The 20551-nt window shown below is 39.4% G+C and overlaps 1 protein-coding gene and 1 long non-coding RNA gene across 7 annotated transcripts in view; one reads left to right on the top strand and one right to left on the bottom strand.

Annotated features, from left to right (window-relative positions):
- Window positions 1–20551, top strand: part of FBN1 (fibrillin 1) — a 217149-nt gene that overhangs the window by 90913 nt on the left and 105685 nt on the right. For 4 of the 6 annotated variants that reach the window (XM_038418952.2, XM_043494228.1, XM_038418951.2 and 1 more), the window contains exons 9-15: window positions 492–617; window positions 4698–4856; window positions 9001–9156; window positions 11190–11330; window positions 12280–12399; window positions 17700–17825; window positions 20145–20267. In XM_038418952.2, the coding sequence (XP_038274880.1) occupies window positions 492–617; window positions 4698–4856; window positions 9001–9156; window positions 11190–11330; window positions 12280–12399; window positions 17700–17825; window positions 20145–20267 (951 nt within the window). Of the gene's footprint in view, window positions 1–491; window positions 618–4697; window positions 4857–9000; window positions 9157–11189; window positions 11331–12279; window positions 12400–17236; window positions 17398–17443; window positions 17463–17699; window positions 17826–20144; window positions 20268–20551 lie in introns of those variants that run through there. The other 2 variants (XM_043494229.1, XM_043494230.1) reach the window with 2 other exon arrangements.
- Window positions 4721–18271, bottom strand: LOC119862352. The gene is made up of 3 exons (XR_006274866.1): window positions 17955–18271; window positions 13120–13176; window positions 4721–11351 (listed from the first exon to the last, which is right to left on the bottom strand). It is a non-coding gene; the product is annotated as an uncharacterized LOC119862352 (long non-coding RNA).

Here is a 20551-nt window from a genome sequence, read left to right as displayed (position 1 = left end):
TGTTACTGTAGTTCTGGAATTACCATGAGACATAAAACGGGGCTCCGGACCACTTGTGGATCTCATGGCAGTTTTCTTAAAATTAGACTGCTAACTCCTGTGCACTAGCTAAATTTAAATGTGGGATGTTGGATTTTGCCTGCATTCAGTAAGTTCCCTCGACAGTTTTAAATCAAGTTTCAGGGTTGCACCCATCATTATTAAACAGTGAACTGTACTCTCTGTGCTTCTGGAATTTAGAAAATACGGTATTTCCTTAGATTCAAAGTATTTCAGGGCTAAGACTGGTATTTCATATGTATTTATATGATGCCTAATAAAATAAGGCTCTGCTCTCATTTTAGGGCCACCTATCGGTACCATATTATAAACATTGCTGGCATAACTCCGTTGTAGTAAAAGAATTTGACCTTAAATAACAATAATGATAAATATTTTAATGCTGGAATCTTGATAATTAAGCTGATCAGATCTCTCTCTTTTTATTGCAGATATTGATGAATGCAGCACCATTCCTGGAATCTGTGATGGGGGAGAGTGTTCTAACACTGTTAGCAGCTATTTTTGCAAATGTCCACCTGGTTTTTATACAGCTCCTGATGGCACAAGATGTATAGGTGAGTATAAAACCATAAGTGTTGGAGTAGTAGATGCAATTGACATGCATATATCCATAAAAATAGATAATAGCATACAAAATATATTTAATAACCATAGGAGCTCTCTTGAAATCCCTGTTGAGAGAAAGTGCCCACAGCTGTCATCAAAGGTTAGTTTTCTATTTTTCTTTCTTTTTCCTGTTGTAGCTAATGGTACTCTTGCAATTTAACACAATGTCCATGTGGCTACTCCCTTTCTGAAATGATTTGATATTTTAGCTTACAAAGATGGGTGGTGATATACAGTTTTTAACTGTAGTCTGCCCCTTTTCCTCTCTCCTTTTGTTGTGATTTTCCCCCTCCCCTTCTTATTCAGGGTTTCTCTATAATGTTGTTTAAAAAAAAGTTTGTCGCATTAAAATGCGCTGAACTTATTTTACAGGATTCCCCTTATTTTCCTATTCTCCCACATTAATCTTTGTTGCAGCTTGTGTTGCACTGCATGGTTATTTTTAAAAAAACAACCCCAAGAAATAAAATCTTAGACATAGAAATTTGAAACATTGCCAGTCACAGTCTTTATAGGTTTTATTCAAATGTTTTTCATTAGAGTCATTACACATTATTTTCTTTAATCAGCCTGGCTGGTGGCTGCTATCTTTAAAGTACATGCAGTAGTGTGATTTTTGTGACATTGATAGTGTGGAGGTGCTGTTGTCTTACTTTGAATGTGATGGAATGGATATGACCCTCCAAAGCAGTCTTTGTGTCCTGTTGCATCACATAATGCCCCAAAGCAGTATCCCTGAGGTTGCTACCGTGCTTCCAGACAAGGTATCGGCAGTTGCCATCACTCACTGACTGACACTTTGATGTCATGGTCTCCAAAGTACAATGCACTGGAGTAACACTATTTCTGGGAAGGATATAGCCTGCCTGCTCCTTCGTACTTGGTGACTGATGATATCTCCAGTCTAGAATAAGATCCATATGTGTCCCGCTGGGTCAGGTATTTTAGGATGCACCATTATTTCTTGTCTTTCCTTTAAACTTATTGCAAGTATGTTGTTCTCTATTCAGTCCTGAAACCCAGAGCCTTCATAGTCATTTTCAAATTAAATGAAAATTAAATTTCCATGGTTTTGGCTGGTTTATTTAAAATGCAAAAAGACTCTGAAAACCAGGTGGAATAAGGCAGTCTCCCTATATTAGCATCTTTCAGAAGAGATCAGTTGGTAAAGGACAGAGCAGAAAAATAACTCTTGAAGGGAAAGTATGGAGGGAGAGTAATTTTCCCAGCAAAAAGTGCTTTTCCCTAGAAATCTGGAAAGACATTAGTTTAGGACATGATTCATTGTGAAGGTTGCCATTATACTTTTGTATATGTTCAGAAATGCATTTCCTTTAACAGTATCTCTTCCACTATCAGACACAGTATTTGTGTGTGTAGTTAGATGGTATTCAGAGGGTACAGAATGCACCTGGTCATTGGTTTTCTTGCTTTGGACAAGTAGCTCCTTAAGGACTGTGCTGCTCACTAGTTATTGTATATATTAGATGTTTGTTTACATGCTAGTTGTTAATATTCTGAATTTAACTCACTACTGTAGTGCAGATTTTGTTGTTCTATAGATACTGTGCAGTCAAGATTGTCTGATGCCATCACTCACATTAGATTCCTATAGGTTTTCAACCATACTTTCCGCTCCCTCCCTCTATTTCCAGGCTGAAGTAGGTTAGTTTCACAATAGGGTGTTGAAGTGATGACAAGAAGCAATGTAAATGATATACCAGGCCATGAGCCATCATTGATATTCGGCATCATGTTGAAGGAAAAATGTGCTAAATGTGAAGCACTCTTAATTATCTGCACATAGTTTAGATTTATGTCTTAATTTGCAAGCTGTGCATTTGCAGTATTAATAAGGATATAACCAAAATCTGCATTAGAGCTAGGCAGACTATCTAGTCTTGATTCAGTTACAATATGTCTGTCCTCAAGTAAAAATTGTTAGATAAATGTTAGCTAACGGGGACAGAGAGGGGGCTTCTGGGTCTACAAATAAAGGTCCCTGGATTAAGGAGCAGGGATTAGAACCACTTCTATCCTCACCCTGTCATCCTTCCAACACTTCCCCCTAGCCTCATAATTCTGCAGTCAGAATGAAACCTAACGAAGAAATTAACGTAGCATGAAGAATAATACATAGATGTTTCATTTGTATTGGCCCAGTTTGAGATTCATTTTAACATGGTATATCATGAGATAATTTTTGGGTTGTGGATGGGAAAAAAATTGAGAACCCATAGGCTAGATGATCTAATAAGTCTTTTCTATCTCAAATTTTCATGATTCTGTGATTTGAATTGAATTAGTTCTAAAACTTGAAGCAATGGCTGACTGTCTCCATTGGCTGTAGTACCGCTAATATCTTTGTTTAGGATTCCAGCTAATGAAAGGCAAAACCATTACAGATTCTCTCACCAGATCATTGAATATCATCAGTTCCCCCAAAATAATAAGAAATTTCCTTGAATTTTTATACAAACTGTAGTATCTCATCTGCTAAGCTTTGGATAACTGAGATGCTGAACAGCAGAAACTGCCACATCCTGGATAACTGAAACGCTTTCTTTAAGGAATGTTGCATGCTGATATAAGATTACGTCCATATTTTTCTTCTACATTTTGACAGTGAACATTCTTCTGCTTTAAAATCAGTCTGGTTTATCGTGCAACATCAAATCATGCTACAGCTTGTTTTGAGTTGAATTATGCTGTCATGATGTGACACACTGTAAAAGAATTGCTCAAAGCTGCAGATTATATCATAGACTTTGAAAAGGTGTTTGGGTATTTTTCTTTTCCTCCCTCAGATAGGAGATGTTTGTAAAATGTCGCTAGAGCTGAGAAGGTGAAATCTGAGTACAAGCTGTTCTTTGTAGAACACATGCTAGCCCATTTTAGATATGAAGCTAACACATCTCCATAAACAATTTGATGGCACCTGTTGCAATTGTATTGTAATTTCTTGCTCTGCCATCTATATGTAATTTCAGTCAGCATGCACTTCAGCTTCAAAAGCCAGGACTAATGAAAAATAAATTACTGTGTGGCTGTGGGAGCTGTAGTTTGTTTGTTAATGTACATCTACAGCCTTTAAATTAAAGCTGAAACAATAATGATTTGATGCTGCCTGTAATAATGTTGACAATTATAGCATCCTAGGGCTTTTCTGTGAAAGTGCTGAAGCATTAAATATTGAATAAACTTTTTCTTCTTTCTCCTTTTTCTCCTCTCCCACTGTTGTTATACATTTATTATTTTATTACATAGGACTCTTAGCTGAAGAGTTTGGTTTTTTTTCCACATCACATTTCCTTTGGTTTTACTTCCTGTAGGGTTTGCACCTCTGAACTGCAGTTTAGCTTTCAGGTTTCCATGAGCCTAAGAACTCACAGCAAAGTCTCATTAAAAATCATGGCACTCCACCTGGTTTGAAGTGAAACTATAAATCTGCCAGTGGCAGATGGCTGAGAAGTGGGTCCAAGCTGACCCAAAAGGTTTGGAAACCTCTGTGTATTGCCACCGTCATTCACAAATCATGAACCAGGCCCCAAATATCACAAGTTGGCTTAAAATCATGAGATTTTGAAAACAATCCCTTTTTCTTTTTATTTGCTTGTTGGATTTTGATTCCTTATGGTTCACATTTTCAATCTTTACTCTGCAACCATTAGGGCTAGATAATTAGGGTTTTTTAAAATGAAAGCTGAGATTTTTCACAAATCACCTGACTTCAGGGGCTTTAAAGAAAACTCCAAATGTATTGAGACTTGCAATAAAAATCCTGAGAGTTGGTGACACTTGAGAAAGTTGTGCTGGGTTTTGGGTTTTAAAAAATCACCCAATTTCTTGTTTTGCTTTCAACTTTTTAAAATTAATAATATTGATGCTGAATCAATCCTACTCAACCAAGCAAACCAATACATTTGCTGTCAAGGCAGCATTCGGAGCAATAGGCATTGGATTTGTAAATGAAAGATGCATTTTTTATCGGGCTGATATTTCCATGTGTATTTCTTTTCCCCTGTTAGATGTGCGTCCTGGATACTGTTTCTCTTCTCTGACCAATGGCCGTTGTGGCAATCAGCTACCCCAAGTTTTAACTAAAATGCAATGCTGCTGTGACACTGGACGATGCTGGTCTCCTGGGGCAACAAGTGCCCCTGAAATGTGCCCAATCCGAGCTACTGGTATGGATCATTTTGCATTCTTACAATAATGGTTTAGCACTTCCCTGTTCAGTTATCCTGTTTTGTGAGTAATGTTTGCAGTGCAGACTTAGCTGAAATCTTATGAAAAGGATTATGGCTAGTGATGAGCAATCTCTAAAGGACTGGATGTTCGGTCTTAACCTAATTTTTAGTCGTCTTTCTCAAAAACCCTGTCAATAGGCACAGGCTACTCCCTCCATAATCCTGTTGTAGGCTCTAGTTCCTTCCCATATCTCCTCCCACTATGACCTTCCAATAGTCTTTATCTCCTTTTGTCCTGTCTCTCAATCTTCTGATTGGCCCCTTTTCTCTGAGGGCCTGCAACCACTGAGTGTCCTTTCATTTAAACCATGTGATTCCTCATGGCTGGTCCTGATTGTCACTGAATTCATGTGCTCTGCAATTATTTGCCCTACATTGCATTGAGTGTCCGAGGGAACATGACATATGGAATCAGAGCTGGCCAGGGCCCAACAGAGTAGTAGCACAAGTGGATTGTGAAACCAAGTGGAAAGGGACATAGGATGGGTCTGCTGAAGGGTGTTTAGGAGAGAAGGTGGACTGAAGGCCTACTGGAAAGTCACAGGAAAGAAGAGTGTAAGAGACTTGAGGAAGATTACAGGGAGGGAACTCACACTAGATCAGGAGCTAGGGAGTGGGAGGAGGCTAGAGAGGAGGTGGAGTGGTCTCTTTCTGCAAAGCAATGTAAATATGAAAAAATGCAGGTTTGGTTCACAGGATGGGGGAGAGTTTATGATCCCTATTTTTTAACCGGTTGAGTGAGGCAGCATAATCTAGTGGTGAGAGCAGTGTTCTAAGGTCAGAACCTGGGTTCTATTCCTGGCTCTGTCACTGTCTTATTGAGTGACTTGAATGATCGTACTTCAAATTCATATAGTACTTTATATGTTCGAAGCAGTGTAGAGACAACGATTAGAATACTAGACTAATACTAAGCAAATAGTATTATCCCCTGGCGAAAGCAGGTTAAAATAGGATGGGGAGCTGTAGGGGAGTGCTTTTTCCCAAGACAGGGGGGAGGAGTGGGAGCTCCCCTCTGCTTTTAACACACTGCTCACTTTCCTTTACACAACTCCTGATTATTCCCATTTAATAGCTGAAGAAACTGAGGCAGAAAAGTGATTTGCCTAAGACCACGTAGTAAGTCAATGGCAGAGCAGAATTGAGAACTTACGACTTCCTGACTCTCACGCTTGTGCTAAGTCTCGACAGCTCATGCTGCTTTGGGCAAGTTTTTTAACTTCTCTGTGCTTCTCTTACCAGAAAAGGCCTTAAAGACAGAGTAACAGCGTGTAGGGTACAATGTAGCTAAATGCCGCAGTGAAAATTAGGCAGCATCCACACTGCGGTGTGTAGCTGCACATGGCAGTGAAAGGCTCTGGCACGAGGGAAGCAGCGGAGAAATTCTTCAGGAGCCTTTTCTCGTTACCTCTACCATGCCAGAGCCTTTCCCCACTGTCAGAGTCTTTCATTGTGGTGAGGAAAGGCTCTGGCATGAGGGAGGCTTTGGGACACTAAAACCAGCAATGTGGATGTGGGTAGCATGTCATGTGTAGAGAGCCATGCAGGGTATGTACTCTAAGATTCTAGCGTGTCTCTACTTGCCTAAGCGGTGTCTCACCTTCTACGTGGCTATTTATACACGTCAGGGGCTCGTGAAGTGTCTGTACTGTACATGCAGCCATAATGTAGACCTAGCCTAAAATGGAATTTAGTAATTTATACTTTCCTTTCTAAACTGCTTTCAAATCCTCTGGTGAGAGAGGCTAGAAACACACACAGCATTATCATCCATAGTATTACAGGCTCACTGATTTCTAAATATGTCCTAAGAGTGAGCCCAAATCTAGGAATTTTATGGCTGTCTGTGAATGACATTGGTGAGGCCAAGTCTCTCCAACTCTGATATGGAAATTTAATGTAATACAAAGTAGAGCACTGGTTGCATAACCAGGCAGTTGCTTTTTCAATGTGGGCAGCAGACCCTCTTGCAGCTGTTACTATAAAATAGGCTGTTTATTGCTGGCAATTATACATGGAGATTAAAGTTCCAATAAAAAAAGGCCTGCTCTGTATTCTGTTGCATATCACAGCAATAATTGTTAATACTGAAGGGCAGGATTCACCATTAAAACTATAAATACTTTTAAATTGGTATCTAAAGTCTTCAGCCTAGTAGGTCCACTTCTCATCTAAACACAGGGGTGCTGTGATTTGTTCTAGTGGAGAGGGGCTTGTCCAAGAATGCGTTACACTCAGCTACTTTGCTGATAAACCACCAGACTTTAAAATACAGTATTTCCTCTCTCAGAAACTGGTTAATTACTTGCATATAGCTTTTCTATCATTAGTGTTGTCATGTAACCAGATTCCCACTAACTGTGATAAATTTCAACAATACTGTGATCCAAGACTAACAATCTCTCTAGTCACACACAGCATCAAAGAAGTTCCCTGTTGGCTCACAAAGGCAAATTTTCTAAAGTGGGCACTTAAATTAGGATGCTCAAATGTAGGTGTTTAAAAAGGGGATTATGGCAACTGTTTGCTGATTTGAGCACACCAATAAGGAATTGGGAGTTGCAGTTTAGATGTCCATGTTTGAAAGTTGGGCTCACAATCTGTATTTCCCAGGGGAATGAAGTCTCTCTGGGTTTCCAGTATAGACACTCCTATGCCCCAGTGACGATAAACTATCCAGTATTCCAGTGGGCAGTCAGTGTTGCTCTCCTGTATCTCTACTGTCTGGATACTTCCCCTGGTCACCTCTCCTCTTCTAAAGATACACTTAGTCATTAACAGATATTTAAATATCTGTGTGTGTCTGCCTTTTTCTCACACACACACTATTCCTTCTGAATGTCTAACGTAAAGGTTATTTTTATAGCTGTTAGACTAACTAACTGAAAGCAGATTCAACACACTTTCTGAATGAGGAGTGAAAAAGAAAGTTACAACAAATCCTATAAGCTTAAATAAAAAAACAAAACCTGAAAATCTCTTATCTAATAAAAAAAATATTGGGAAAGACTTTAAAGGTAAAGACACTTTAAAGAGCAGGAAAGGGAAATACAGTGAAACGTAAAGCAGCCTGGTTGTCCAAGAGAAGCAAAACAAATGCAGTGGATCATGACGGGGAAAAGAAAATCTTAGGTTAATATCATATTTAACAAATCTACTCTAACATATTGAACAGCATATAAGCTGTTGGACAGTCGGATTGAAGACTAAAGCGTTCAATCTAACTTTCCTGGCAATGTCCTTAGGAAAAAGTTATAATTTGTTATGTTAAGTGTTTTGTACATGCATACTACTTTATTTTTTTAGGACTAATTTATCTCTTAGCATCATTTTCACTGAACCCCTTCATTATTGCCCCAAAGCCTTCAGATTTGCATGCACTAATGACTATTTGTATATACATGTTTTGTGGACTTGATTAAAAAGGTCAGTTGAAAATGTGGCCTTGTGATCGTCAGTTATACTAGTATATTATACCTTGAAAATATATGTAAAATCACTTTACATATTATAGGTTTTGTTAATGTAAGTTATGTAGCCTTCAAGTTCACTCTTCTTATTCTGAGCTAATAAAGGGATTTACAACTTGAGATGCTAATGAGAGACAAAAATACAACCCTGGAGCCTGAAAATTTCACTTGACATACAGGAAAGAAGGTTTTTATTTTTTGTTTTGTTTCTTTTCTTTAAACAGAAACTCAGTGTTGTTCTGTGGAAGTCAGCCTGCAGGACGGGCTGAATTTTTAAGACTTCAGGATGGTAGTTAATTTGGGGCCCAGTCCAAAAGTTCTTATTCCCATTGAGTTTGGCAGAGATATTGCCTGAAAGAGACTAAATAAATAGAATAGGATTGGTTCCCTGATGCCCCCTCGTGGCTTTTAAATGTAGATTTCCAATGACATGTTCTCTCTTTACTGGCAGTGCTTTGATGAACTGTGTACTAAATTCTACTTTGGACTAGAAGGACAGTTCACAGAATGAGGTCCTCTGTTACGAAACAAGTTCACTTGGTCTCCATTTTCCAGGAAGGTATTTCATGTTTACTATCACCAGACTGAAGTGCTGTGTATTCATGTTTCAGAGGAGTATCGCAAGTTATGCGTGGTAGCTGGGCTAACGCCTGGGAGACCTGATCTTCCTCCAGGCCTTCCTGATGTTTATCCTCCTCTGATTCCTGTGATACCACAACGGCCAGACATTGTTTTTCCACCTCCATCACGCGGTCCACCTCCACATGGTAAGAATAAATATTAGCCCTTTCCCTGCAGGATACTGGGTCTTTATCACATTTAAAATGTGAATTTCTCAGGAGCAGTGTGCTCACTCCTATTGTTGCTGTCTTGTGCTTGCTTTGGGTGGTTGCATGTGCACTGACTGGGTTTCAGGATAACCATGTCTTGTTTTCCCTGTAACCAGGCCCCTTGTGGTAGACCTGCATTCTCTGTAACACCATCCCCTCTTAATTAGATACCATCTTTACTCCTACATTATATTTACCATGGCCAATGTGCTGTGCTGGTTGTCATTTTTAAGGCTCAGTCTTGAGCCCAACTACATGTCTGCGAAGGGGAGGAAGGATTATAATGAGTTCCCTTACTTCCCTGTGCAGGCTACTCATATTGCAAGTCCTTGCTGTCACAAGTTCAGGGCAGCAGCACCTCTATTCCCCCCCCCCCATGGTCTGGCACCCACTTTAAGATCCTGGCTCCTCAGCCATCACCTCTCTTGGGCAGAGACACACATTGCTCTCCTTCCTGACGAGGGTTTTTCCAGGCTACACAATTCCCTGTCTACACTGTGATATCCCCAGCAAGCCAGACTGCCTAGCAAGCCAGCATTTGCTTTTTGCTTCCTCTCTAGAAGTTATGAACAGTGTAATTGCCCAGCTATAAGTTAGCACCCAGCTCTTTATAAGCAAGTATATGTATTCTTAAGACTGAAAGCATTACAGAGAAAACATATTAAAAACAATAAAAGAACCCACAAATGTGCTATAAAGCTTACTACAGGTCACCCTGACTCCAACCTCAGGCTCTGGTAGGTGTCAGTCCCTCAAAACCCACAACTGGGTTTTCCCTGTGGTTACAATTCATAACCATCTCACATTCAGAACCAGAACAGCAGTGAATAGTTCAGTCCTTCCTTTATACACTTTGGGCCTATGATCTTGGCCTCATCCAACAGGTGATCAGCAGACAATGGCCCACTCCCCAGGCTGGGATTTTGTATAACTGGAGGTTAAGGAATTAGCATTCACCTTCCTCTAGATATTCACCAGGAAAAACATTGAACATGTTTTATTCCAAAAGTCTGTTCTTGTCAGGCACATTGTTCAATATAGTTAATTGAACCCCAAGGTCTCACATCTGTCACATCCTCCCTGACTTGAGAGGTTTCGTAAAATCCCAGACTGTGGTAGTACATTGATACAATGAACCCCAAAGATACTTAAATTGAATGCAGTAAGGTCTCCCAAGGGTATGGCAGGAAATTGCTGTATCTCTCACACTTGTGTGAGGGAGAGCAACTGCTGCTGCCAGGCTGCTACTTCCACTGTTCCTTAGGTGAGTGGGGATTAAGCAGACAGGTGTGGGGAGAAAGTGGAACCAGAGCTCCAATTCAGCATGCCTCACATACTCATCCAGTGCACTGGCCCGTGCAAGTGAGCCACTGTAGAGAGAGAAGTAAACTGTGCCAAGGAAAAGGCTAGGGGAAGGTTTAGGTGTCTGGTGCAAGGAGGAAGCAGGAAAAGAACTCTGACTTTCAGAGTGTCAGTTCATTCCCTATCCTGTCCCTTACTCAGACTGGTTTGCAAAATGCCAATGCAGCCCACAGTAAGCACTTGCCAACTGATACCACATAGTTACCACAGTAATCTGTCCAATTCCTAGCTATAAAAATGGAGATATTTGAGGTACTGTGTCGCAGCTGTTGGCTAATGCTGGCTTTTTATCATCCCTATATAATACCACACACCTCCTTATGCATGGGTTTAGCCCTAAAAGTTGTGTTCTGCAAGATGGGAAAGCAGATTATAGCTGTCACCATGAAAAAGTCAACATTTACCAGCCATTCTCAAACAGTGCTGTCTGGGACATAGTGCTGCTTTTGCACGCTTAGTGCTATCCAATTTCTTCTCTAATCTATGTGTTGATGGAAGGTAAATGTTAACTTTTAATGGAGAATGCTATACGAGTTGTATTAGAGAAAGTATTACAGAAAATCATTATTATAACCTATTAATCTACTTTTGTAACTCTTTCATTTCAGTGGTTTTGCCAGTTAATTTCACTGACTATTGCCAGCTATTCAGACATCTCTGTCTTAATGGGCGCTGTATTCCAACTCCTGGGAGCTACCGCTGTGAGTGCAACAAAGGATTCCAACTGGATGTCAGAGGGGAATGCATTGGTATGAGATTTTCCTTGTGCTCTGTAAATCAGACAGTGATAATTGTATGAAACTGTTTTCCTATCCCATAAGATACTAAGACCTTCATTAATTTCTTACTAAAACAAAAGAAAAAAAACAAACCAACAAACAAAAACAAAAGTAGGCTTCATGTTTAAAATGGGTGTAACACTTAATTTGATTTCAAAAGTAAACGCATATTTATAATAATTTTACTTCTAGCGTATTACATGTAAAAACAAATAAACCTTGTGATAAATTAAGTTCTGATTATTCTAAGTATGCAAAATTAAGCACATTTTTCTTAGAAATATAATGTGGTTGATTGTGGTTAAAACGTAATCAGTTTAAAGTGTTGCCTGCAGCTTAAATATGCAATTTACAATCACAGATTAAAGTAACATTTATTTAAAAAAAAATTGTCCTTACTAAAGCAAAATGCCTAGTGACTTCAATGACTATTGATTTTTTGGCATTTTACTCAAATAAGCAATGAATAAGGAGGCTTTAGCTCACTGTAAAGTGAAGGTTATTGTAAATAACAGAAGGTATAGATTGCATAGATCTGCTGCTAATAACCACATATATAACAGTGTGTTTACATGAGTCCCTTTGCATTTGTCTGTGAGTAGCAAACTGATTTAGAACGTGCAATTCTAGAGGTTAATCCAAATACTGGTAATTTTAAAATGTAAATGCAGAAATTTACATTGAGGCTTGCTCAGTTTATTTGAAGCTACAACGTTTATCTGGGAAATATTGTTTGACTTAGTATCTAGTACCTGTCTAGAACTTTTGAATATGAAATGCTACATAACATAGACTTATATTGATGAGAAAAAATATTCTTAATGTTTTGCTCATGTAAAATAAACTAATAAAATAGCCCTCGGGCCTGAATACCTGCCAAGCAATGTCTTACTAAAAATATATTGTCTGTATTTTACAGATGTTGATGAATGTGAGAAGAATCCTTGTATTAGTGGAGACTGTATAAATACCCAAGGATCCTACATATGCCAGTGTCGTGCTGGATATCAGAGCACACTAACTAGGACAGAGTGTCGAGGTGAAGTACAATATTATATACCTAGATGTACTCCTGTATACACACTAAGGAGGAAAAATATTAGTTATTCTTAAGCAAATTTAAACATATGCATTTAATAAGAACTTTTAACAATAAATTAAATACTTGAGTAAAAAATATTCTTTCAAAAAGGCTGACCCAAACCTACCTGCTGGTTGAGTTGGTAGCGCAAAGTACTAACTCTCGGAGGCCAGGATTATGAAAAGACATTTGGGCTTGGGAGGAATCTATCTGGCAGCACTACCTACCTCTGAGATGCAAGACTCATTTTTCACTGCTCTCAGACATTCCTGGTCAGTGCTGGGATGTGAATTTGGCTTTAAAGGTGGATCTGTTTCCTCGCTAGTTAACTGATAATGAGACACTTCTACTGAGAGAGAATTTGACTGCTCTGCGAGGGCGTGGTCAGGATATATTAGAGGAAGAGAACCTTGCAAATGAAATAGCGTGAGTTTGAATGCTCAAAGACTCAGATTTGCCTTCATCATATTTCCCTCTCTGTACAGAGAAGATGATTACCTAGCCATACACCTACTCTGAAGTTGGGTGTGGTAATGGAGATGACTGAAACCAAAAAGAAAGATGGGAAGGTCTCAGATTTTCCCCAGCCTTCAATGAGTAGCTTTTAATGCCTATTGAAAAGTTCTCAAGTGAAGTGAAAGACTTTTTTTTTTCTTTATATTAATTTTAAATTATTACCTGGGATAAGAATCTGCCTCATCAACTTCATTTTCACAAGAGTCCTGTGAACCGTTTCTTCAACAAACCAATAGGGTACATTTAGTGACCATGCTGAATGATGTTACAAGGACACACAAGTGAATTCACATAAAGTTCAGTTCTACTCCAAAAGGTGACTGGATGGGATCCTTGCCACCCCTCCAGCCCCTTTGCTACTACAATATGATCCGACTTCCAAGAGGGGGAGTCCCTGCGAAGAGACTCAGTGGCACAGACAATGAATGAGACGGGTATTTCTGGTTACTGTTGATTATGGGGAAGCTCAGAAAATTATTTTTCCACTGTGTAATGAAAATAGTAATTAAACCCAGAAGGGGATTGTGAGCAGTCATTACAGAACCTAAGGCTGCAGTGACTGTTTTTAGTGTGAACTATTGTATACCTTTCTGGGAGGCCAGGATTGGGTGTCCATTCTCCTGTCTCTCAACCCCCTACATGGCTAAGCAAAGACCAGTTGCTGATGAAAATCTGGAAGGTAGGCTGTGTCTAAACTTAAAGCATTACAATGGCACAGCTGCAGACATGCCACTGAGGTGCTTCAATGTAGACACTTAACAGTACAACGGGATGGGTTCTCCCACCACTGTAGGTTGTCCACCTCCCCAAGAGGCAGTAGTTAGGTCAATGGAAGAATTCTTCCTACAGCTTCTGTTGCCCTAGGACTGTCTACACCGGGAGTTAGCTCAGCTTAACTCTGTCTCTCAGGGGCATGGATTTTTCATGCCCCTGAAAAGATGTAGCTGGGCCAATATAATTTTTCAGTGTAGACCAGCTCTTTGTGTACTCTGCATTCTGCAATAGGAAAGAAAATGAAGAAGTGAAGATAATCACCAAAAACAGTGGTGCCTAAACCAGCAATTTAATATATATGGCGTGGGTGAATCACAAAACCCAATGAGGTCAGAATTGGATACTCTTAACACAATTGCACATAGGAATCTCAAGAAGAAGTAATTCAGGGCTGTTATGCTTGGTTAAAGATATATTATTGGACACTCAGAAGAAAGCAAAGTTCAGAAATCCCAGTGGGATTAGGGGATCAGAGATGAAAGCAAAGAATTAAAAAACAAAGCCCAGAGAAAACATCTGCAAGCAGTCCTAGCAGTGAGGGGACGAGAGAGGCTCATGACCACGTGCCTCATTGCCAAAAAGCTTGAAAAGAAAGCCACCAGCACTGGTGTGGGATTTTCCTTTCTGACTCAAAAGGACAGCAATAGTACAAACAGCTGTCTGCAGAACAGTAGGGCATGCAGAAAAAGTGCCAACGATGTGCACTTCAGGGGATGAATTTAGTCATGAGGCATGTTTGTTACACTGCTTTTCTTTGATTGGCTGTGAATCATTAAACACATAAATGTCTAAAGCCTGGTGGTTTCAGAGTAGCAGTTGTGTTAGTCTGTATTCGCAAAAAGAAAAGGAGGACTTGTGGCACCTTAGAGACTAACAAATGTATTTGAGCATAAAGCCTGGTGGCCATTGCAGTTACTGTGTGGTCACTTTACAGGCCCTTTGCAATTCATTACAGCTCTGCTTGTCTAGCTGCAGTTTTAAAATATACTAAAACAGGCAGGACCACTGCTATACAAAGGACTTTAAGGAACAGTTATTCAAAAGTATATTTGCCAAAATGTGCCTGCTCCTTTTGTGTCTGAAAAAACAGCATTTACACTTTCAGTGAACAACTGCACATGCAAGTGCCTGTTCTGTCTGCAGGAGCATTTCTATAACACCTACCAATGTGAGTTTGTACAGTTGCATGTACATCTTTACAGGGGCACCCCTTTCTGAAAAGTCCTAAGTAATCATAAGACATTTATAGATTCCTGGTTCTAAGGTACCATGGGATGAATCTGTGACAGACACGATAATATCCTGCCCAAACCTTATGGAATGAAGATAAATATGATTGAATTAGATTCAGTGCTTTTGGGTACATTGTATTACACACGCAATTGTTTTTGTGTGATTTTATGTAACTTAAGATGTGCTAATGTAATTCCTCTGCTTATCAACCCTTTGAAGAGGTTTGCATCTAATTCAAACTGGATTCTCCAGGGACCAACACACACAGAAAGGATTTTTTGATTAAATAGCCTGGTTTTAAACAGGTTCCAGGCCTTCTTCCTGATCCACCAAACGGACAGGACCCCTGGTCCTTAGAAGGACTGGGCCTACAGAGGGCCACATAACACTATGTGCTTGTTCTGAGCTGAGGCTGTGATGAACTTGAAACCACAGGAAACCACTTGGTGGGGTTTGAAGGACTTCTTCTGCCAGAGCCCATTTTAGGGTTGGGGTGATCTCTGGTAGGTTTATTAGCATGCATATAGATTCTTTTGTTGTTTTCTCTGGAGTGCTTTTACCATAAGAATATAATAGGTGTGCATAGGAAGTGCTGTGCTTGTAATGGTGGACAATTAGTCTATTTTTCAGAGTAGCAGCCGTGTTAGTCTGTATTCGCAAAAAGAAAAGGAGTACTTGTGGCACATCCGATGAAGTGAGCTGTAGCTCACAAAAGCTTATGCTCTAATAAATTAATTAGTCTATTGTTAGTCTCGAAAGAGAAAGTAAGCAGGCTTGCTTAAGCAGAGTTGCTTACTTGGATATGACAGTATTGTCAGGGGCTGTGCAGCCTGAAACTACCCTGGTAAGAAGGGAGTGAGGTGCATGTCTCCACTCAGAAGAGGTAACAGCCAAGGGAGCCTGAAGCCTACAGTGGGTGCCCTTGTGGGTCCATAACTTACACTGATGTAATTATTAAACATAGCATGCCAGATCCCACAGTACTTACTCAATTATTACTCAGTCAAATTCCCAAGAACTTCAGTGGGAGTTTGACTGAGTAAAAATTAGTGAGGATCTCAAATATGGGCCCAGTAAAGAGATTTTCCTGAATAAAGCTGCTGACAGCTCTGTGAATAGTGATTAAAGAACTTAATTCGGTGACATAAGGAGGCAAGTAAAATAGCACTGAAAAAATATAAGAAATGTTACCAGGATCAACCATAAGAGGCATGTGTATCTGGGAGTCAGAGAGCCAAAAACTGGTAATCTAACTTGATCATGTTGTTATGCCATAACCTTTCAAAGAGCAAGAGGAGATGGGTCATGCATGGAAAGGGTAGAAGCTAAAGAACATGCACGGCTCTCTCAGGTGAAAGGCAGCTTTGTGGTTACTAGTAGTTCTGAAAAGAAAAATCAACAACAATGTTATAATTAAAAACCACAAGTGGAACAAAACATACTGTTGGGTCTATTGCCCTGTATCTGCTTATAGGGAACAACAAAATTGCAAATATTAGTTTCTTCACCACAAGTCAGATAGCAGCAGGTACATAAAAGTGAAGATCCTTAAGAACTGCCATTATAATTAACTGAGATCAAGCCCCACACTCAACTTTTTACCAGGAGGCTGAAGGAAGGGGTCCAAGGGGCAAGAAAATTCCATGTGCCTCATTTCCTGTCCATCACCCCGTCGCTCTGAGAGGAGGCTTCCCAGGTCTTCACACAGTTTCTAGGAATCATGGGGAATGGGATCTGCTGAGGCAGAATCTGTCCATGTGATGATTCTTGCCTCTGCTGGTACCTCCATTCCCTGGCAGCTCAACCATTGACTGGGTTCCCTCTACAGGTGCTCAGTGAAGATGGGTTGCCATGGAAGGAAACTGTGGATTTCAAGCACCAATAATTCTGCCTCGGATACCAACATAGTTAGCAGGGGACATGAGTCTGGAGTGCAGTCTGTTCTCTGCTCATCCCCAACCCCTAGCAGAGCCCTTTTGGTCCTGAACACCTGTCAGGGGGCATCTGCAGCGTGTCTGGGGAAATGGACAGTGACTGGGTAGTTGAGGAGGCATTTGCATGAACTGGTTGAGATCTTTGTGCACAGAGTCCCCTGAGTGCAAGAATCTCTGGGAGATGATCCAGCCCTTGATGAAGAACACTGAGCAATCTAAAAAATGTCTAGACAGTCTGTCTCAGCATCTCCTCCCCCCTCATTAGGGGGAGAGGGAGAGCTGCCAGCCTTGTGTGATACCACTAGGCAGGTCCTCCAAGATCTTGCCAACGGCCTCCAGCAGAGAGAGGGAAATGAGGATCTGATGTTTTAAATATAAAAATGAACAGAAAACATATTTTGGGGGTGAGAAAGTCTCAAAATTTTCCACTATATTCTTACTTCAGACAGCAACAGCAAAAGACAAAAAACCTTTGGTTTTGTTTAACCTTTCGCTTTTAGTAATTTTAGATTTTAGTGAAAACTTTTTGTAAGGAATTGAAATGCAGAAACCCACATAGAAACAGTAAGAAGGAGCCTGAACCCTATTTTAGCAAGTTAGAGTCTAGTGTTTTCTGAACTAAGATTCAGTTCCTATTGCAAATTGAAATCTCTTTCAAACTGATCATTTGATACTCTTTCCACCTTCTTAATGTTCAGTTATGCAAATCAGACTTTTCCAGGCAAAGGTAATTTTTACATGGAATCAAAAAACTGGAAAAGAAATCACACTTATATTTTTGATTTTTGGCTTGTCTTCCAGATATTGATGAATGTTTACAGAATGGCCGGATCTGTAATAATGGACGGTGCATAAACACAGATGGCAGTTTTCACTGTGTTTGCAATGCTGGCTTTCATGTGGCAGTCGATGGAAAAAACTGTGAAGGTAAGAGTTTTTTTCTGAAGTTATTTCCCATCAGTAATTACAATTCCAAGAGATTACTCACTTTAAAAAATAATAAAAAGTCTTTGGGGTGGAGGGAGAGAAGGAGCTGGGAATCAAATTTCTAAATACCTTTTCCTGTGTCTGGGAGGGCAAGTAAACCATCCTTTGCAGCCAGTTCTGGAGCCGTGGCTTGGCAATTGGCAACAGGATGTCTGTCCAGCAAAAGAAATAGTACATACCACTATCGCAAAATGTAGAGTTCCTTTGATGGGAGTGGTATGTTTTAGAGTGGAGCACAAGTCACACACTGCATGATCTTACTGTGAGATTAACAGGACGCTTTAATGGAACTTTATTGGGTGACTAGCAATGTGCTTCATGTGGATTTAGTTTGGTCCAACCTGGAAAAAACTAGATGTTTCAAAATGTGAACTTAACTGATATGTTCCTACCTCATAGACCTATAGTGAAAAAAAATGAAGAATGTTCTTTATCATGCTTCCCAAGATCCTTGGGAGAGTTCCCAATGATCTATTCATACGTTAAAAGAATTTCAAGCACTGTTCTTAGAAATGTTTTTGGCAGAATATTATCTCAGTGATTCAGCTCAAAGACTTAGTGCCAAAATTCCTGGTTGGGATAGATACACAATTTTTTTAAAAATCATAAATAATTTTGGTCAGACTTAGCCTGTAAGTAAAAAGAAACCACGCTATGTCTAGGAGTATAATTTCTATCCAAGACAGCTGCAAAATTAAGGAAAATAGCATGATTCTGAATATATTGTAATGTCATTATGATCCAGGAATTTTATGTTAGTAGTGCTTTTGTTAATCCTTGGTAGAGACAGACATTTTAGGGATCTATTTGTCCTGCTCCCTTTAGGTTTAATTTAACATTATGGACTTTTTTAAATCAAATATGTAACTTCGTCATCTAAATACAAATGAAAATCCATTGTTACACAAGGCCTGACTTCTTCCTTTCCCACTAAACTCCATGTGCTAATAAGAACCAGAGCAGTAAATATGACAATCTGATAAAACATTTGTCATTCCATTAAGCATGTTGCCAGAATGTATCTGAGCATTGTGTATTGCATCAACTTCTAAAATCATTGCATCTGCTGCACTGTAATAGGTCAGAGTTTGCTCTCATGGGGGTACATATCCAGTTCTCATTAAAGACCATGGCAATTGTGCTGCCTATATAAGATAAGTGTAGCCTTTTACATTAAACTGATGACTAGTCCTGATCTTTGATAGATTTAATGGGATCAATTCATTGCTGTCTTGCATGCTTATTTATATCAGTGCAAAATAAATGCAAAGAAAGTATAAAATGTTACCAATATGAGAGAGCATTGTTGTGAATGATTGCAGAAGATGCAGGATAGCAACGAATTGACCCCATTTAGCTCTCTTTTAATATCCCAATTAATACTTTACTATATATGTAAGAGTTGTGGAGAATTTGTCTGTTATATTTATAACTTGTGTGTTAGCATTAACCAATAGATTACTTGTTTTGAAATATTGAAAATGTTTTTTTCTTCATATTACAACCTAGACATTTCTCAGACAATAGCAAAGTATCTTTTATGCTATACAGCGAGGTCACAGAGGATACCCCATGCTTATACAGTTCAATGGTTAGTCAGCAAATATTTTAATAGGTAACTTGTCACCTAAAGAAAGTGAAGTGATACTTTTATTTTAAACGGAAGCTGACGATCAGAATGTTAGCGTCTGAAGAGAGCCCCATTGCATTTTCCTGTGCAGATTTGAGCAACATCCTAGGGAGTCTACATAACACAAATTTGGGACTAATGGGGGTTAGAGAAATTTTCACTCTTAACACAATTTTCTCCTCCATCCACCTGTAGGTGTTCTTATCTTAATGACAAAAAAAACATTGTGATTACCTTTCAGCCTGGAGGTTACCTATAGTCAAGCTCTCACATATCTAAAACCATACTTCCTCTTCACCAAGGGAGGTTTAGGTCTCAATTTAAAAAACCACAGGTGTTTTCCCAGGTGGCAGTTTTAAGGGTTTCAAGAGTCTAAATGTCTTTTTTGTGCTTTTCAGTGATTTCAAATCTATTTCTTCATTGACAAATTATTCATTGCTACAAATATGAGTAATGTCTCTGGGGCATCCTTCACACTGGATTTTGATTCCATCACCTGTTGATATTTATCATAGATTCACACAGCCACATGAGTTTGGTTTGGCTCATTATCTTAAGGAGGGAGTTAACAGAATCTCTCTTACTATTTCATCAGTGTGAACATCTGTATCCATTGTGTGCAATTTCAGATATGGATGAATGTAGCATAAGGAACATGTGCCTCAATGGGATGTGTATCAATGAAGACGGCAGCTTTAAGTGCATTTGTAAACCTGGTTTCCAGTTAGCATCTGATGGACGTTATTGCAATGGTGAGTGTTTGACAATAGTAATTACAATACATTAGTGTTTTCAAAGGGCCTGTGATTCATATCTCTGTGACAGCTTAAAGAATCATTGAATTTCTTCCTATTCTTCCACCCCACACTGATCCTTGAGACCAAGAATGATTCAGCAAGTTTTGGATCAAATAAATTCTTTAATCAGCTGGAAAGATCTGTCATGGACCAAGGCAATTTCTCCTATCCACAGTGTTAACAACTCTCCCAAATAATCAGTGGGAAATGTTGCTTGAGTGAAGACTGAAGGATTTGAC

The sequence above is a fragment of the Dermochelys coriacea genome, chromosome 10 (genome assembly GCF_009764565.3).
Source record: "Dermochelys coriacea isolate rDerCor1 chromosome 10, rDerCor1.pri.v4, whole genome shotgun sequence".
Taxonomy (NCBI): Eukaryota; Metazoa; Chordata; order Testudines; family Dermochelyidae; genus Dermochelys; species Dermochelys coriacea.
Note: the sequence above shows the minus strand (reverse complement) of the source record. Positions and strands in the feature narration are given on the sequence as shown.